This window comes from Montipora capricornis, chromosome 12 (genome assembly GCF_036669925.1).
Source record: "Montipora capricornis isolate CH-2021 chromosome 12, ASM3666992v2, whole genome shotgun sequence".
Lineage (NCBI taxonomy): Eukaryota > Metazoa > Cnidaria > Anthozoa > Scleractinia > Acroporidae > Montipora > Montipora capricornis.
This window is the reverse complement of record NC_090894.1, coordinates 39,042,438-39,062,437: the sequence shown is the minus strand read 5'-3', so window position 1 is coordinate 39,062,437 and position 20,000 is coordinate 39,042,438. Positions and strand designations below refer to the sequence as shown.

Here is a 20,000-nt window from a genome sequence, read left to right as displayed (position 1 = left end):
CAGTTTGCACATTTTTCCATTCCACTTTGCGTCCATCCTCTTTCATCTCGAGACCAACTGCCTTATAATGACGTCCTAAAACTTGAAGACAATAATCTAACTTATTATCCGAGCAAGGATTTGGTCGAATAGTTTTTACATATTGGAGATCATGATGCAACAGATCTAAGTTGTCACTCAACGAAAACTTATGTTTCGAACAAATATCAGGCGTATTTCCCGATGCTTCGTGCGACAAGCAGTAACTAATCAAAATATGGGAAGACAAAAACTCTCCGTAAGGAACATGGAAGGTCGCTTGAGGCTGGGACAAAGTATCTTCCACGTGCTCTGCTCCAATAGTAGCCCCAGATGGAAACTTTTTGTTGAACTGCGTTAAATCAGAACATATCTTTATATTCCAGTCATACCGATCTCTTTCAAAAAACCAAGCATAACTCAGTATGATACTAACTGGGGACACCTGGTTTTTATCATGATAAAACAACTTGAAGGCTTCTTCAAACGTAGTTACATTCCAGTGCTTCATAATGTGTTCCCTGCACCGCGCAAAGGTATCTCGATAGAAGTACACTGGGAAATAGGACATGAAATCAGCCACATACGGTAATCCTAACGCCCTCTCTGACGTTCTCGCCCACTCCATTACCCAACTGAATTGGAAACTACAGTCCCAACCCAGAACCCTTAATTTTGAACCGCTAAATATCAAGGAGCTTGTCACAGGTGTGATGAATGCGACATCACTGTCCATCCAAGCTATGATTGGATCGTTTGTGTACAAATCAAAAAAGAAACTGCTCCAAAGTTGACGATTGTAGCCTGGACTTCTTGCCAAGCCAGGATTTTCCAATATACTCTTGTCATTCGGTAGTGGCTCGAAGAATACTTCCAGCTTGTACTCTGGAAAGTGCTCCCGGGTGTGTCTAGTAACAATTTCTCCAAACTCGTGATCCATTTCTGATTCTTCGTCAAGCACAACAACCGTCTTCCCAAACGATGGTGGCCAAAAGAGAACAGTGGTCCTGAAGAGATCACAATAGTAACGCGCTTTATGCTCCAAAACTTTGCCTGGCATTCTTAAGAGTAATGTTATCTGTTGGTGTGTTTCAACGGTACTGCTATCCGTGGCTGTTGATACTTCCGCTTTTGTTGATACTTCCGCTTCTGTTGATACTTCCGCTTTTGTTGATACTTCCGCTTTTGTTGATACTTCCGCTTTTGTGCCAGTACGCGAGTCAAAAACCACAAAAGTAAAGTAAAGAATAAAAGAAGCAACAATAAAACATCCAAGGAGAAATAGATGACATCTTCGCTGTCTTCCCATGTCCTGAATTCGCTTTATCGCCATAGGTGAAAGTTCAATATCTTTTCCTCTCGCCATGGTGACCTGTACAAATGAAAAGGAAAAACAATACCTGGGTTAATCCGAAGTTTTGTCGAAATGGTCACTGACTGGCTTACGAACAGCGTTTCGCCGTCCTCAAGATAGCATTGCATCTATTCGTGCTAACTTTTCAATACGCAACTGATTCTATTAGATTCGTACTTCACCGCCTTTTTTCAAATTATATTTACATAATCTTATTCACAAATATCAACGCAATAGGCCATTTCCAAGTTCATGTGTGCCTCTGCTTCTAAGGGCGAAGTTTTTCTTATGAAAATTGTAAAGTAGAACTAATTGTAAAGTAGAACTAATTACCATCACAAAAACTTCGCACTTAGACTCGCTTTGAAGAGGAGGCAGGCTTAAACTCGGAAATGGCCTATTCACTCTGACATTTTGAACTTGGCAATACTGTCATAGGGACGGCGAAACGTTGTTCCTTATTAATTTTGAAATGAAAAAGGAAAGAAGCTTTATTTAAGTCTCCAGTCTTCTAGCGCTGGTGCACTTTTTGGCCATTTCCGAGTTCATGTTTGCTTTCTCTTCAAAGCGGGTCCAAGTACGAAGTTTCTTTTATGAAAACAAGACGCCTAATTCACATAAACAAGTAACGGCTAGGCTTGATATTTACAATTACAGAAAATAACCCGTATATGAGATCCCGGGGAATAAAACAGATATCACTGGAACTCCTAAGAGCGTAATATTCCGTTAAAGAGATACATTGATTAATTTCATTAAAACTAAAGAAAAAAGTCGGCTTTTGAACTGGAATGAAGAATATTACTCACGGTCAGTATTCAAGGTTAGCATTATACAGTGCTATGCACCTACAAACGATGCAGAGGAGACCAAGAAAGAGGAGTTCTATTCCGTATTACAGGATCTGATTGATAAGGAAAGAGAAAAAGACATTACCATCGTCATGGGGGACCTCAGTGCTAAAATAGGATCTGATAACACCAGTTATGAAGAGGTTATGGCAAAGCATGGTCTGGGTGAAATGAATGAAAATGGGGAGCTGTTTGCTGACTTGTGTGCATTGAATCAACTAGTTATAGGAGGTAGCGTTTTTCCACACAAGAGGGCACACAAAGCTATGTGGGTATCACCAGACCATACTACGGAAAACCAGATCGACCACGTTGGTATCAGTAAGAAAATCAGGAGATCTCTACAAGACGTCTGAGTCAAAAGGGGAGCAGACGTGGCATCTGACCATCACCTTGTAGTAGCCACCTTGAAACTGCGCCTTAAACGGCATGGTCAACCTACTAGTCCCAGGACGCGTTACAATGTGGACTTGCTAAGGGACAGAAAGATGAGAGACAAGTTCCAGGCAAGTATGTCAAACAAGTTCCTGGTGTTGCAGGATTTATATGATGCAGAGGGAGTCACTGATATTGAGACGGAGTGGACAAGAGCAAAGAAGGTCTGTGAAGAAACCATCGGTAAGAAGAAATCCACCCACAAGGACTGGATGTCTCTTGATTGAGGTTAGGAAAAAGGTCAAAGCCGAATTGAACAATTGCCGAACGAGAGCTTCGAAAATAAGGGTCCAGAAGCAATACGGCAATGCTCACAAGGAAGTGCGGAGAAGTGTTAGAAGGGACAAGAGGGTTTATATAGGCAGTCTGGCTAAGGCAGCGGAGGAAGCAGCTGCAAAGAGAAATATAAAAGATCTAAATATAGCTACACAAGAAGGCTGGCAGGAAAGCATCAGCGTGTACAGAACTCGGTGAAGGACAAATCAGGGAAGCCTTTGACTACAGCAGAAGAACAACTTAAGCGCTGGGTGGAGCACTTTGGAGAGTTACTAAATCAACCTTCCCCTGTAAGCACCGCAGATATTCCACCATCAGACACTACTCTTCCCTTGAATTGCGATAAACCAAGTAAGTCAGAGATTAGGACAGCTATCCAGGCGCTGAAGGACGGTAAAGCAGCAGGGCCCGATGGGGTTCCTGCCGCGACCATGAAGGGAGATCTATCAACAACAGTAGATATCCTCCATAAGCTCTTTGCTAGGATTTGGGAAGAAGAGAGCATCCCTGAAGAGTGGCGGGAAGGTATCATTGTCAAAGTTCCTAAGAAAGGAGACCTTGGAGATTGCAATAACCAGAGGGGTATTATGCTAATATCTGTTGCGGGGAAGGTATTAAACAGAATGCTTTTGGTTAGGATGAGGACTGCAGTGGACATCCTGCTTAGAGACCAGCAAGCAGGCTTTAGGAAAGACCGTTCATGCATAGATCAAATATTCACCCTACGTGTGATTATAGAGCACTAATTGGAATGGAATTCGTCCCTATATGTCAACTTTGTGGACTATGAGAAGGCGTTTGATAGTGTAGATCGCGAGACTCTTTGGAAGCTCTTGCGCTTTTATGGCATCCCAGAGAAGTTTGTTACATTGATTAAGTCTAGCTATGAAGGTTTTACTTGTCGGGTAGCCCATGAGGGTCAGCTTTCAGACTCATTCGAAGTGAGGACAGGGGTGCGACAAGGTTGTCTGCTATCACCCTTTCTATTTCTACTGGTCATTGATTGGATAATGACATCGGTAACCAAATCAGGTGACAACGGAATACAGTGGACCACATGGAGCAGTTGGACGATCCGGATTATGCGGATGACCTTGCCCTGCTCTCACACAACCATCTACAAATGCAGGACAAAACTTTAAGGCTAGCAGAGGAATCGGTTAAACTGGGTCTGGAGGATTAACAAGGTGAAGACTAAAGTATTAAGGATTAACACCAGAAGTGAGGTACCTGTTGTGGTCGAAGGGCAGAGGTTGGAGAATGTCAAAGAACTATCATATCTCGGGAGTGTTGTAGTCACACTTGGAGGTACGGACAAGGATACACTTACAAGGATTGGAAAGGCTAGAGCAGCGTTTATCATGTTGAAGAAGGTATGGGCATCGAAAGAGGTATCTGTGAGAACCAAACTTCGCATATTTAGATCAAATGTGGAGACTGTTCTGCTCTACGGGTCAGAAACCTGGAGAACAACGAAGAGGATACAAAGTAGAGTTCAGAGTTTTGTCAATAGCTGTTTCAGAAGAACTCTTGGCTTTTGCTGGAATGATAAGGTAACCAACAAGCAAATGTGGGAACGGGCGGAAGAAGAGCTAATTGCGCTACAACTAAGAAGGAGGAAGTGGGGCTGGATAGGCCACACTGTACGGAAGCCAGCGAGTAACACCACGCGGAATGCTCTTTAATGGAATCCCCAGGGGAAGAGGAAGCGAGGGCGCCCTAGAAACAGGTGAAGGAGAGATTTGTAGTGCGAGGTGAAGGGCATTGGGCTGAGCTGGACAGAACTTGGTAGGACGGCCCAGAACCGTGTGCGGTGAAGGAAACTCATCCATGGCCTATGCTCCGCAGGGGGCGAAGGGCTTAAGTAAGTCAGTAAGTATTCAAAATTGAACCAACTACACGGCTTGTGTAAATTTAAACAAATGACAGCAAAGAATGTTAAATGAAGCGCTCTATATTCATGAGGAAATCACGTCAAAACCATGTGATCAAAGAATCCGTCCCTGGGAACTTTGCATTATTTTTTCATTGTTCATTTACTGATATTATTTCTACCATAAACTAAATTAAAAATATAAGACAAACATTACAACATAGTATGATTCGAGTGGAATCATTCAAATTGACCGAAGATAGTGCCAAAAATATTTTACTTCAACGACCAATTTCAAGTATCAGGTACAAGGGTAGCCTTCCAGGCAGACACTCTTTGGGCTTTGTGTGGAGGGAGGAACACGTGACGCAGCCCTATGGGTGTCTTCGTGGGAGGTTAGTGCAATGGCGGCGCTACAGGTGGTCGCCCTCCCTAATTGCGTCAGGGAGATCATTTAAGCAGAAAGACAAGAGTCTGGGACCCAGTAGGGAACCCTGTGGAATTCCACAGTTGCCCGGGTTTGATTCTGATTTAAACCCACTAACGACAGGGAACTGTTTCCTGTCACAAGGGTAGTCTCTCAGCCACTTTAACGCAGGGAAGCTAAAACCCATTGTCAAGTAAAGCTATGATCCTCGCAGTTATGGACGCAATTTTATCAATTGCGTAGAGAAGCCTGAAAAAAAAAAAAAACAAAAAAAAAACAGGACTTCAACGGGGCTTGAACCCGTCACCTCCCGATACCAGTGCGACGCTTTAACCAACTGAGCTACGAAGCCACTGACTTTGGTCATTTGTGGATTCTAATTTTCCGGTGAGGAATGAAACAACGAACAAAATGATACATGAAATGAATCATTTACTGAACTGCGGATATGAAATCAAGTGAAGCTATGATCTTCGCAGTTATGAACGCAATTTTAGCTTTAACTGTTATAGACAGAATTCTTAAAAAAAATCTGGGGGTTCAAACTGTCCTGGCATACGAAATGTTCATTTCTTTAAAGCATCTCCTGACTTAAGCTCCCTCTTGTATAGTAATTGTAATCCAGCGGTCTCCCCAGGTCTAGTATCCAATATTACACAAGTTGAGACAAGAGCGACAAGAAAACACTTTGCATCGTCAAACTTGCACACATCAGTTAAGTCAGTAAACTAAAGGTTTACATGTTATGCCAAGATCTTTTGCAAGCTTCTCGACAGTTTGTACATTTTTCCATTCCACTTTGCGTCCATCCTCTTTCATCTCGAGACCAACTGCCTTATAATGACGTCCTAAAACTTGAAGACAATAATCTAACTTGTTATCCGAGCAAGGATTTGGTCGAATAGTTTTTACATATTGGAGATCATGATGCAACAGATCTAAGTTGTCACTCAACGAAAAATTATGTTTCGAACAAATATCAGGCGTATTTCCCGATGCTTCGTGCGACAAGCAGTAACTAATCAAAATATGAGAAGACAAAAACTCTCCGTAAGGAACATGGAAGGTCGCTTGAGGCTGGGACAAAGTATCTTCCACGTGCTCTGCTCCAATAGTAGCCCCAGATGGAAACTTTTTGTTGAACTGCGTTAAATCAGAACATATCTTTATATTCCAGTCATATCGATCTCTTTCAAAAAACCAAGCATAACTCAGTATGATACTAACTGGGGAGAGCAGGTTTTTATCGTGATAAAACAACTTGAAGGCTTCTTCAAAGGTTGTTACATTCCAGTGCTTCATAATGTGTTCCCTGCACCGCGCAAAGGTATCTCGATAGAAGTACACTGGGAAAAAGGACATGAAATCAGCCAGATACGGTAATCCTAACGCCCTCTCTGACGTTATCGCCCACTCCTTTACCCAACTTAAGTGGAAACTACAGTCCCAACCCAGAACCCTTAATTTTGAACCGCTAAATATCAAGGAGTTTGTCACAGGTGTGATGAATGCGACATCACTATCCATCCAAGCTATGATTGGATCGTTTGTGTACAAATCAAAAAAGAAACTACTCCAAAGTTGACGATTGTAGCCTGGACTTCTTGGCAAGGCAGGATTTTCCAATATACTCTTGTCATTCGGTAGTGGCTCGAAGAATACTTCCAGCTTGTACTCTGGAAAGTGCTCCCGGGTGTGTCTAGTAACAATTTCTCCAAACTCGTGATCCATTTCTGATTCTTCGTCAAGCACAACAACCGTCTTCCCATACGATGGTGGCCAAAAGAGAACGGTGGTCCTGAAGAGATCACAATAGTAACGCGCTTTATGCTCCAAAACTTTGCCTGGCATTCTTAAGAGTAATGTTATCTGTTGGTGTGTTTCAACGGTACTGCTATCCGTGGCTGTTGATACTTCCGCTTCTGTTGATACTTCCGCTTTTGTTGATACTTCCGCTTTTGTTGATACTTCCGCTTTTGTTGATATTTCCGCTTTTGTGCCAGTACGCGAGTCAAAAACCACAAAAGTAAGGTAAAGAATAAAAGAAGCAACAATAAAACACCCAAGGAGAAATAGATTAAATCTTCTCGCCATGGTCATCTGTATAATGAAAAGGAAAAAAAATACCTGGGTTAATCCGAAGTTTTGTCGAAATGACCACTGACTGGCTTACGAACAGCGTTTCGCCGTCCTCAAGATAGCAATGCATCTATTCGTGCTAACTTTTCAATACGCAACTGATTCTATTACATTCGTACTTCACCACCTTTTTTTCAGTTACATTTACATAATCTTATTCACAAATATCATCGCAATAAGCCATTTCCAAGTTCATGTCTGCCTCCTCTTCAAACTGAGTCTAAGTGCGAGGTTTTTCTTATGAAAATTAGTTTTCATTCACATGTAAAGTAGAACTGATTACCATCACAAAAACTTCGCACTTAAGACTCGCTTTGAAGAGGAGGCAAACATCAACTCGGAAAGGGCCTATTCACTCTGACATTTTGAACTTGGCAATACTGTCATACTAAGGGACGGCGAAACGTTGTTCCGTATTAATTTTGAAATGAAAAAGGAAAGGAGCTTTATTTAAGTATCCAGTCTTCTAGCGCTGGTGCACTTTTAGGCCATTTCCGAGTTCATGTTTGCTTTTTCTTCAAAGCGGGTCTAAGTACGAAGTTTTTCTTATGAAAACAAGACGCCAAATAAGCGTTCACGTGGGATGCACTGACAAAAGCAAGAAACAGGAAGCGGCTACAATTAAAATTTCGGCACGCAATGCATACGTGTGGTATTGCAGTAACACAGCGCTGTATCGTGTCAACTGAGCTGCATTTTGTCTTCCAGGAGATTTAAGTTATCTTTACGTAATATGTAGCTCTAATAGTACACGTTGTTATATAGCACGATATTGTTTTAGTACCGTATATCATTATAGAGCCATGGTAGATGTCTTAGGTAAATAGCCCCCTGAGAAGACACGTGGTTACTGGTAAAATACTAAATCCCAGAAAGATTGAAGAAAATAAAAGAGAATTAAGAAACAATGGCTTCGAGGCTGTCATCTTGATCAAATTCAAGTTCCCTTACAACTTCTTTTTCACCACAAGTTTGAGCGTGCACTCTGAGCTTCTGGTAGCTTTGTAAGACAAAACTTTATTGAAGTTAAGCCTTGTCGGGCGGGGTTAGTATTTGGATGGGTGACCTCGAAATAAAAGGACTTGCCGTCAGAAACAGAAGACCGAAAATTCTACTTTAACGCTCAAAAATGCGAACTATGCCAGGTACAGATTTTGCTAGCCTGCTTCATGCAAAACAGATATTGATGCAAAAGTAAATAAATATCGATACACCGTTTTTAGGATGAGAAGAAGAAGTTTTCAGGAAGTGTCGATCGAAAATAAAATATTTTGCCAAAAGCAACAAAATTTGCAACATGAAAAGAACGTAAATTTTGAACCGAGAGTATAAAAAGTTACCATCAGCGAAAAACATTTTGGGAGATTTTTGCTTCGTTCAATTTTTCTATTGTACTTTTGGCTGCACAAGTAAATCGCAAAATCGAAAGTGACATCGAATTCAGCTGGCGCCGTGATCAAGTTACCTCGAATGTTTACTCGCGAAACAAAGGATACATCTGTGTCATGGTTTTTGTTTTTGTTGTGAAATGTGCGAATTCAACACAAAGATCACAATAGCTATCACCTTGAGGTTGTTGACCATTGATTCTGCAAAGTCAAAAATTCACTCTCCTTGGCGAAGTCATTTATCACCAGCTAATTCCATCGTTTTGGAAATAGCAGCTGCTTTATTATTCATCAGCGTCACAAATTCATGCCGATTTTGGAGCTCATTTTGTTGAAACTCCAGCTCGCTTCCAGCAGACCTGTTTATGTCCGTGAGTTATGCACACGCTACGGGCCTACTTCCCACCACGGTCTTACAATCACTCTTACAACTCACTCAAACCCGTTGACATATTGTGTAGTGCACTTACAAAGTGCACCACCACAAAAATTATAGAGTCTGTCACAAAATTCCTTGGAACAGAACACGAATATACAGACCTGAAGCTTTCGCGGCTCACTCTCCCCTCACAATGTTGTTTACAAGTGAGTTTCTGAGCTCATTTGGCAAAAAGGCATTGCGGGAGGGCAGAATGTAAATGTAAATGCTTTGTTTATATTGGAAGTGCAATTAGCTATCAAGCTAGTTCACAGGCACCCCACTTTAATAATTTGTAAGAAACATGATTGAGAACCCCAACTGGGAGGAGGCAACCAGTTGGTTATTTACAGAGCGTGGTAGACTTGAATCCGGGACAACAGGAAACAAATCCAAACCAGAAGTCAGAACGGCATTTGAACCCGGATCAGCCACATGCAAACCCAACGACCTAACAACTGGACCACTAGTGAAAACCAGGCTTAAAAATTCCAAACTGCTTATAAGAATTACCGGTCGAAAGAGATTCTTCCGATTAGATGGGAAATGCTTTCAGTACTATTGGCAAAGAACGTTTGAAGATGAATAATAAATGAATAAATAATTGTTCGAGTGAGGCCTTGAGCTGTTTATGGAAACTTGTCTTGTGTATGAAATGTTCCTTATTCGCGAGCACAAGCCGTGTCTGAATATCCAAAGTGACTCGATAAAGGCAAAACTTTTCACCTAGCCTCTAGGGACTTTGAACTTAATCTTGAACATTAATATTCGAGTTATCTGTAAAATATTATATTTGACCTGATGATGGTGTCATGAGGACACCGAAACGTTGTCTTTAATAAGTATGTTTCTGCCCGTAATTTTTATTATCAAATCCATTACATTATCATGTTTGATAGGAATTATTTATTCACTGATATTATTTCTACCAATTTAACTATAAAGAATTGCGATAAAGTTGAAAAGTTTAAAAAAATTAAAAACCATCTTGGTTAAAAGTTTAAAAATGCGACGACGTTTCGACGTTCGCTTAATAACGTCATGTAAAAGAATTCCTAGGAGACACGAATAAAGAGAAAATATGCAAATAACAAAGTATTCGCACGCAGAGTCACGTAAAAAGTTTGGCGCGAATAGAGTCTTTCTGAGTATTTAACTCGGGGTTCAATTCCTTAATGAATAACATCTCAAAAATTAGACAATCAAACTTTGATCTACATTTCTTTAAAATAGAAAATTGCTTGTCAATTCTTTGAATTCTTTCACATTTATATTCGTTCTCATTTCACTCATGATTGACTTGATAATGACGTTAAGCGAACGTCGAAACGTCGTCGCATTTTTAAACTTTTAACCAAGATGGTTTTAATTTTTTAAACTTTTCAACTTTATCGCAATTCTTTGTATTTAAATTGTTCAACAAATCTCTTCTTTTACGAATTATTTCTACCATAAACCAAATTGAAAATATAAGACAAGGTTGTCTGCGTGGTTATGTAGAAAGACAAAAGGAGCCCTGTGGAATTCCACAGCTGACCGGGTTTGGTTCTGATTTAAAGTGCTACTGTGATCAAATTTTTATCCCTTGAGTTTTTTGGTTTATCACATAGAGTACCATGAAACATTAAAAACGCTGTTTACCGTTTGGAAATATCTGCATTGGTTCCAGAGATATTTAAGTTTGAAAAATGTGTTAAATATGCAAATGAGAAGGCTGATGACGTCATTCACCCAACCCAATAGAACATCAAGAATATAAATAGAGCTATCTCGGTCAATTTGCAACAGAGACCATTGAAACTTGGTGAGCTGATAGTTCTGAAGGCAACACACCTACGACTCTTTTCCAGTCCCCTCCAACCTGATTTCAATATTTTGGTGATCTCAGGCTAGAAATACATTTACTAAGGCCACAAACTCGACCTAACATCTTTATATGCTGACAGGATCATGCAGATGAGGCACCATTTGCAAATATCAAAACAGAACGCCAAAGGTGGTCTGCAAAGCTTTTAATATCAGGGAGGTCTGGAACCCAGTATGTTGCCATGGTAACAAAAATGGTATGCTCATATCGTGGAACACATCTACTAGAATCTTAGTGCAAAGAACCAAGTATTTCTGATACAAATTGGCTGAGATATCTTTCTCCATCATACTTGATCAAAATTTGGTAGGGTTTATGACGTCATCACTTGGCTAATTTGCATATTAAAAAAACTTGAATATCTCCAGAACAAAAAGAGATATTTGAAAATGGTAAACAGCATTCTTCTTCTCGTACAGACTACGTGTTTATGTGCCAAAATGGCTTCGATAGGGAAGATTCAAATTTCGTCACAGTAGCACTTTAAACCCACTAAAGACAGGGAAATGTTTCCTGTCACAAAGGTAGTCTCTTAGCCACAGTTTAAGGCAGGGCAGCTAAAACCCATTGCTAGCAACAGAGTGTGATACGCAGTCAAATGACTTTTAAAGTATATGAAGACTGTACATATTACATTCCTATTACGAATATGACGTTTTATTTGGGAAATTTGTTCTTGTCCCTTCGCAATTTGTGGAAATCTACACATTCTGAACGCGACCAGCCGCCATTATCCAGTCTTCTGTGGATAAACGCTACAAGATGAGGGCAGCGAGGTGGTACCCACTCGAGGTAAAGAAACAACTTAACGATTAGACCTTTCGTAAAATTTAGGAAAGGAAGTGAAAAACCCGACCATGGTAACCTATTAAATATTCAAAATCACACCTCATACGATACAACGATACTGCCAAGTGTCAACGAGGCGAGATTTGGTTCATAGAATTTAAATAATCTGGTGCTGGTGGAAACTAGTGCTCTACGGCGCTAGAAGATTAGACACTTAAATAAAGTTCTTTTCTTTTTAGATCATCTCTCAGTCAAGGTTTCCCCTAATCAAACTGCGAGACCCGAAAGGGGAAACGTGTTCTTTAGGGACGTAAACGAACATCGAAAACTCGACTTGCAACATAAGCCGGAGGCCTTTGATTGGAGCCTCATCGATTCCTATGCGAACTGAAGCAACTAACTGACTCCTTAAAGAGAATGTGTGATGAAAGTTGCCCACTCATCAAAATTAAGGCATTTTCTCGAGATCCTCCTTATAATTAAACACCTCTGCAAGAAAAGGAATAAGCACATCAAGGAAGGCCGAGACGAACAAGATCTACAAGAAAGCATTACAGTGCATTTCACAAAACTTTTGACAAACAGTTTCCGAAGTTTATTTGAAATTCCTGAAGTTCGCTACAAATTTGGCAATTTCATTACGTAGTTGTTATTCAAATTGCGAACTTAGAAACGAAGTTGTGAATTTCACCACGAACTTCGTTGGGAAGTTAAGGAGTTTGTCGCGAGAGAAGTTCGCACCGTTCTGTGTAAATTTCACCGAATTTTCTTAGAAGTTGTGGTTACGTTGACTACGAATTACTGGTTTTAAAATGGGTTATAAAACGTTGAAAACTGAATATTCCCAGATGTCACCCGACACCTGCCTAAAAATAGAATACAATTTCTGTCGTGTGAACTTCTACGCATGGTTGTTTAAAAGTATTTTACAGTTAAATCTATCAGAGATAAAAAGAAACCCTATTTTCAGGACTTACATCATTCTAGAAATAGCGCAAGAAACAAAACATTTCAATGTCATGTTGTTCAACTTTTGTCTTTACATTTCTAGTGTAAACAAGATACGAGTCGCGCCATCTGTCTGTAATGGGGTTTCGACAAAACACTGACCCCCGCTCAACTGACCCCCTTACTGACCCCCCTACTGGCCCACTATAAAATCAATGGGAAAATGAATACTGCTTACTTAAGCCTCAACAACCCTTTTTAAACGGCATTGTTCAACAGTATTTAAGTCTAAGCACCCATTTTAAAAAGGTTAGCTTACATGAAGTAATCGGCCATCACAACAATAATCGAAAACTAACCTTTTTAAAATGGGTGCTTAGACTTAAATACTGTTGAACAATGCCGTTTAAAAAGGGTTGTTGAGGCTTAAGTAAGCAGTATTCATTTTCTCATTGATTTTATAGTGGGTCAGTAGGGGGGTCAGTAAGGGGGTCAGTGTTTTGTCGAAACCCGTCTGTAATTCTCAAATAATTTACCTTTAAGAAGTAAACAACAAAAAATTAGTCTTGCTTGGTTGAGAAATTTTTTCACTTTGTTTAAATTCATTTGTAGTTATATTACCAATCCAACTACACCGAATGATGTGAACTTTGCTAGCGACGAACTTCGTAACTTCCCAACGAAATTCGATGTGAAATTCACAACTTCGTTTCGAAGTTCACAATTTGATTGACAATTACGTACTGAAATTGCCAAGTTCGTAGCGAACTTTGGGAATTTCAAACAAACTTCGGAAACCGTTTGTCAAAAGTTTTGTGAAACGCACTGTAACAATCTCATTCGAAAGAACCCACCTCCTGCCTCCGGTGATCACAAAGCTGATTAAAGTGCACCTAAACCCAAATATTTGTAGTCTACAATATTGATCTCTTCAGAAAAGCATTCGACACTGTTCCTCGTGGCAACAGGCATAAATCTTTAAGTCATCAACTGGATCCTTGACTTTTTGAATTACAGAAAACGGGTTTCGACAAAACACTGACCCCCTACTGACCCCCTATAAAATCAATAGGAAAATGAATACTGCTTACTTAAGCCTCAACAACCCTTTTTAAACAGCATTGTTCAACAGTATTTAAGTCTAAGCACCCATTTTAAAAAGGTTAGCGTACATGAAGTAATCGGCCATCACAACAATAATCGAAAACTGACCTTTTTAAAATGGGTGCTTAGACTTAAATACTGTTGAACAATGCCGTTTAAAAAGGGTTGTTGAGGCTTAAGTAAGCAGTATTCATTTTCCCATTGATTTTATAGTGGGTCAGTAGGGGGGTCAGTAACGGGGTCAGTTGAGCGGGGGTCAGTGTTTTGTCGAAACCCACAGAAAACGTATAGTCGTAGTTGATGGAATAACAACAGAGTTCGCAGACATCAGAGAGGCATACCTCAGGGACCTGTCCTCTGTCCCACCCTATTCTCCTTGATGGTCGCAACATACAACTGGCTGACCCAAGGAAAAACCTTATGGTGAAATTTGCAGATGATATCACCATCAGCATGCCCATAAGTAAAGAGGATACTGATGCGACAATTGATGAAGTCAACAGTATGAAACATTGGACTACCGGTAATAAAATACGGTTGGACCTTTCGAAAACGTTGGAAATGCTGATACACAGCAAGACTACAAACCCTGATCCACAATCGGTACCTTGTATTGAACGTAAGAGCTGGCTCACGTTGCTTGGTATTACATTTCAAGAAAACCCTCGTTGTTGGGACCTCCACGTTGACAAGCTAATAGCCAAGGCAAGTAGTGGGCTGTACTGTCATATTGATGGTTTGCAAGTTCCTTGGCTATTCTCAAGACCAACTCAGCAAGTTATTTGACTGCCTCGTTTTATCCTTATTTACATATGGCCTAGAATTTTGGGGATCTGCTTGTCAGAAGTATTTGGATCGAATCGACAACTTCAGCATATCGACCTTAATTCAAGAGAAACATCAAGTATTGTTCAATAACATCACCACCACGAAAGACCATCCACTCTAAGATTTGCTGCCGCCAAAACGGACAAGAATATTAAGGAAAACAGGGCATGAATTCCAGCTCCCCCAGATAAGAACCGAAAGATACAAAAACTCTTTTATAAACAGAATTTTAAACTTGTGTGATTATATACTGTGATGTTTGATTGTCCCTTTTTTCATATCTTTTTACATCTGATTGTAGATTATAAATTGTCTTTATTATTGAAGATTGCAATTGTAAAGACTCACGTCTGTTCAGTTGAGTCTGATTTTTCAATGAAAACTATTACTCACTCACTCACTCACTTACTTATTATCATGTTCCTTCTTCCATGTCTCAGTCAATTGTAAGTGAGCATGCCTTAAGTTGATTTTCCTTGGACGAAACCCACTTATTCTCTTACGCGAAGATTTCATTAAACTCGTCCCCAGACTCCTGTTCCCCCTTCCCAGTACCTAGTTTTAGTAAAAGGCACTACCTCACCCCAGGGACCGCGCTGGGAATTTTTCCTTGGTGAGACACAACTGAGACAACCAAGTCACTCATTTAAAGGTATTTTTGCGCAGTTTACTGACTATGCGGGAAAAGCAGATCTTAACAAGTGTTATTGAATTCCAAAAAGAAAATTGGGGGTAACCACGCATTTTTCGAAGATAATTAATCAACAATATTTGTAAAAAGCTTTAAAATACAAAGCAATGTATGACGTTCTTTCCCAAATTCAAGCTTAATTATCTCTGAAAAATGGGTGGTTACCCCCAATTTTCTTTTTGGATGCCAAGATCATTTGCTAAGTTCTGCTTTCTCTGCATAGTTTTAAACCGTGCAAAAATATCCCTGCATTAATAAGCACCACCGATAGGAAATCCGAGTATCTTGAAATGTGCAGAACGTATGCGCAGTAACAATAGTAGGCACCCTCCTTAAGCAGCCAACCTCCATTAAGCAGCCACTTGCCTTTACCCCGAGGGTGGCCACTTAACACAGGTTTTGCTGTATTATTGTTCACTTTAGACACTGAAAGCTTGATAGGAATCATAGGAAATAAACATAAATTTTTTTAAAAGCGGAAGCCCAATGTCTGGACTCGCAGGACTCGAACCTGGGAACGTTTGATTAATACCCCCTTCACTTAACCACTAGACTACGAGGATGTAATTAGTGTCAATAATTTTTTCTTCCACATACCCCTGTAAGGTTATCAATCTTCAAGAGAAAGCTAAATCAAGCCTTAGCCTTATTATTCAGCAGTGATCATTATATATATACTAATTAGTTTTGGTAAATGATCAGCACTCTTACCAGTCAGTTGTTCTTTAGTGGATAAAGAGAATTCCTTCAAAGTGGGTGCTCCGGGTTCAAATCCTGTCCAGGACCTACTTTTCCTTTTTCTCTTTTTATCTGCTACCACAAGTCCTAGGACAGAGTAATCAAAATGGACGATAATACTGAGCAAACTGACAATAAAGGATGCTCTTTCACTTGAGGAAGGGATCGTGTTGTCTGGGAATATGTGTAATACTGGCGGGAAAGCATTGAGAAACTAGGGGTGTCCACCACGGGATATTTTGGAAATTTACAAGTAGTCTAGGATGCAATCTGATACATCTGAACACTAAAATTTGCCAAACACCAGGATTTCATTGTGGTCAACAAAGTAAGAAAAACTTGATGGCCATTTCAAGCTTAGCAAAATAACTTGTCAAACTTAAATACTTTCATAGAAAATGCCAGTCTGTTTTAGTGTTCAATTCATGTTTTAGGAAAGCTTTAACCCATTAACCCCTAAACCAGCCTAAACCGGCCATACTTAGTATTTTACTCTGTCTACCGCCAGACGATTTTACTCGTCAATGGGGAATACCCAGGAGTCAATGGGTTAATTGTCCACAAATTTTTCAAAGCAATTTTATTTTTTAAAAATAGTCTTACTTTGATACTTTCTCTCCGTGACTCTTGCTAAAGAATCTGTCCAGTTTCTGCTGAACTCTTTCCTTTTTCGCAGCCGCCACTTAGAGGGTATGTACTTTAAGTAAAATTATTTAAGTGTATCATAAAAGCATGTACTAATAATAATAACTTTATTTTGTATAGCGATAATTTCAAGGTTCAAAACCGCTTTACAATGACAAAAAATTAATAACTAGATTATAAAATTATGTACATAAGAATAAAGTAACTATTTACAAAAAATGTATTTATAAAAAGCGGTATATTCATTAATTAATCAATAAAAATATTGTGATTAATAGACAAAAAACAAAAAATAAAACAATAAAGAATTAAACATTAATAAAATATATCCATGAGATATCACAGGTTTTGTACTTTAGGAGGTAAATTCAAAGCCATTCAGGGCTCAAAACTAACGGTAGCCAACTAGCCACAGGCTAGTGAAATTTCTTTTGGATAATAGATTTTGAGCTTCCACTAGCCATTGGGGCTAGTAAATATTGTGAAGTAGTGGAGTTCTGCGCGAAAACAAAAATGAAATATATTTGTTATGGATAAGGCAAAAGGAGAGAATAGAAACTAACAACAGAAACTGTGAGCGGATTCTATTGAATTTACTGCCTTAAAAAATAACAAGTTGAAAAGGGAAAAAAAACTGAAGTGGAAACCAACGCAGATTAATCACGTGTGAAATCATGCGGAACTTCTCAGCTGCTGTTTCCATACGGGCATAACTCCATCGCAAACAATTGCAAGCACCTTCCGAGAGCTTGATCACAAACAGTTTCCGTAAATGAACCCCTTTTTACATTCATTCCTGACCAATTGCCGATTATCGCAAACAAGATGCAAGAGATGAAAATTTTTTTATCGTTACGCCTTTTTGGCGACGAGTAGCAATGCAAAAGCGAGGAAACAACGATATGGAAACACAATCGTAGACTGTTTCTCATTGTTTGCAATCAATCGACGATATTTTTGTGCATGTGATACGTTTTGTCGAATTTGGAGTCAAGTATAAGTAATGAAAATGGCGTCTGAGTACAATTGTTGGCAATGAGGATACTCCTTAAAACAGTGTGAATTTAAGGGAATACCCTGCCAAATATACCTGCAGTAAAGTTCTTGATCACAAAGAGCCAGTTCCTACAGTATAATTTGATATTGGCTATGCTGCAGCCGTTGCTGCTCCTCGAAAATGTATTAGACACTTCCTCTCTGCCTTCTTCTTCGCAGCAATTCCAACATAAGAAGTTGAACATGACGCAAAAACTAATTCTGCTTTTCAAGTTACGTAAAGCAATCACGCATATGGAAAACAGGAACGCAAACACAAACGCTTAAGGTGGCAGGGTTTGCGATCGAGCCAACGCAAACTGTTTGCGACATTGTTACGTGTATATGGAAAGAGGTCACGTACTTGTTTAGAAAATGAATCCAAATGTAATCTATTTCAAATTAAAAAAAGAAAGAGATAGTATGGAGCAACTTATCTCGTTTACTACGAATGGTGAATCTCGCATAAAAAGAGAGAAAACTTGTTTGCGAGCACTGTGGCAGCCGAATATTAATTGACTCCAAAAACCATTCAAGTATAAAACGCTCGGATTGCTGTTTGAAACTATTAAAAAGAAAATCTTACATGAGGGCAAGTCTGTCATTTCAAATTTCCTTTATATCTAATTTAAGAAATTATTTTCCCACATTCTGCTGCTTTTGTGCTTCATGCGTAGAATGGCGCTTTCAGGTTAAAATTGCAATCGCAAATACACTGTAGCCCTAATCAAAAGAACTGCCTTTCAACAGACGTCCAAACAAGCAGTTTAGTTTTTCATACTGTTTATTTCTTAATTTACTTTATTCCGCATTTTCCACACTCCAGTGCATTTGTGAGTTGCAAAGTTTTGGCAACGGTTCTGTGAGAATTGGCCTCAAGGCCACACTGAAAAACTTTGCCTTTGTGAGAAAAATACAGGAAGCAGTAGACTCCAGCATATTTGCGCCACTGTTGCGAGGACGGATATGAAGATATGAGAATATTTACTAAAAGTGCGAGTTGTGTTCGGAAATGTAGAATTTTTTTCATGCTAGTTTTTACAAATGAACGAAATTGCACATGAGAAAACTGGCTAGTGTAAATTTAGATTTGGCTAGTGAAGTCAGACCTGGTACTAGCCACTACGCTAGTGGGCTGAAAAGTTAGTCTTGAGCCTTGCCATTTGTGATGTTTTCAGAAAATATCTTGCCTTTTTAAGGAAAATACGTCACTTCATTTGAACACATGCTCTTGGTGTCTTGTGCCGATTTTGTAAGTAGTAATAGCGCTTTCTTTGAATTTTCACTCGGCCCGCCAGAGTTTGATGAAGTATCTTCGACAGAGTTTAAGAAATTCTTTATACCGAGTTCCAACATTTCAGCTTATACAGCTTGAATGCTGCCCGACACAGTTGACACAACTGCGGGTTTACATTATTTTACATACACAAAGTAGAAATACCACGCCTGGCCAATGAGCATTTTACCAAACACACGACGAGATCTTTTTACGTAGCCTTGTAATGAATCAACCTTTGGGAATTTCTACAGCCAGTCTGCGTCAGTACAGTTTTAGTGTGTTGTACATTTCCTTTTTCACAAATAATAAAAAAGACGACGAATCCCAAAAACTCAAATTACTTGATCACCCGGAAATTTATTCGGAATAGCCGGCGATTTTTTCCGGCCGCCGGCTTCTCTCTACATCCCTGTTTTGCTAAAATATATAAAGAAATGACAAAATCATTTTGCTTCTCGCCGTGAAATTTCTTTCAATCTGAAGATAGCGTAATCGTACCGTATGTTATGTGCATAATGTGTCGCATAATGTTTTCTTCTCATTCGCCATTTTCCGCGGTTTCTTCACATACAAGTATTGTGGGCTCATATTTTGTTTTGCTAAACCGCTAACAACACAATGCAGCACGACGATTTTCGTAAAAATTGCAACTGGATTTTTTTGTTAATTTCAAGCCCTGATCTGACAGAGTAAGTTGGGCTTGTGGGCTGGTTTTAAATAAGCTTAATAAAATTCGATAATTTGAAACATCAACTGCAGAATACCCCGCCACATCGAGTATCTTAAGAAGCTGGCTACGCGGTACGCGGAAATAATTAAAGTCAACATGGCGAAGTATCTTTACAAGCTGGCTACGCGGTACGCTGTACGCGGAAATAATTAAAGTAAACATGGCGA

General features: G+C 39.5%; 2 protein-coding genes across 3 annotated transcripts in view; both read right to left on the bottom strand.

The window, feature by feature from the left end:
* LOC138027751 (uncharacterized) overlaps positions 1–1,786 on the bottom strand; it is a 3,283-nt gene extending 1,497 nt beyond the window's left edge. Inside the window, exon 1 of the mRNA XM_068875352.1 lies at positions 1–1,786. This exon is cut by the window's left edge and continues 1,497 nt beyond it. Coding sequence (XP_068731453.1) covers positions 1–1,384 — 1,384 coding nt within the window. The 5' untranslated portion in view covers positions 1,385–1,786.
* Positions 1,787–5,649: 3,863 nt separating this feature from the next.
* Positions 5,650–20,000, bottom strand: part of LOC138027752 (uncharacterized) — a 37,613-nt gene continuing 23,262 nt past the window's right edge. For both annotated transcript variants that reach the window (XM_068875354.1, XM_068875353.1), the window contains exons 2-3: positions 16,118–16,231; positions 5,650–7,334 (exon numbers count right to left, since the gene is read on the bottom strand). In XM_068875354.1, the coding sequence (XP_068731455.1) occupies positions 5,955–7,334 (1,380 nt within the window). In that variant the 5' untranslated portion in view covers positions 16,118–16,231 and the 3' untranslated portion in view covers positions 5,650–5,954. The remainder of the gene's footprint in view (positions 7,335–16,117; positions 16,232–20,000) is intronic.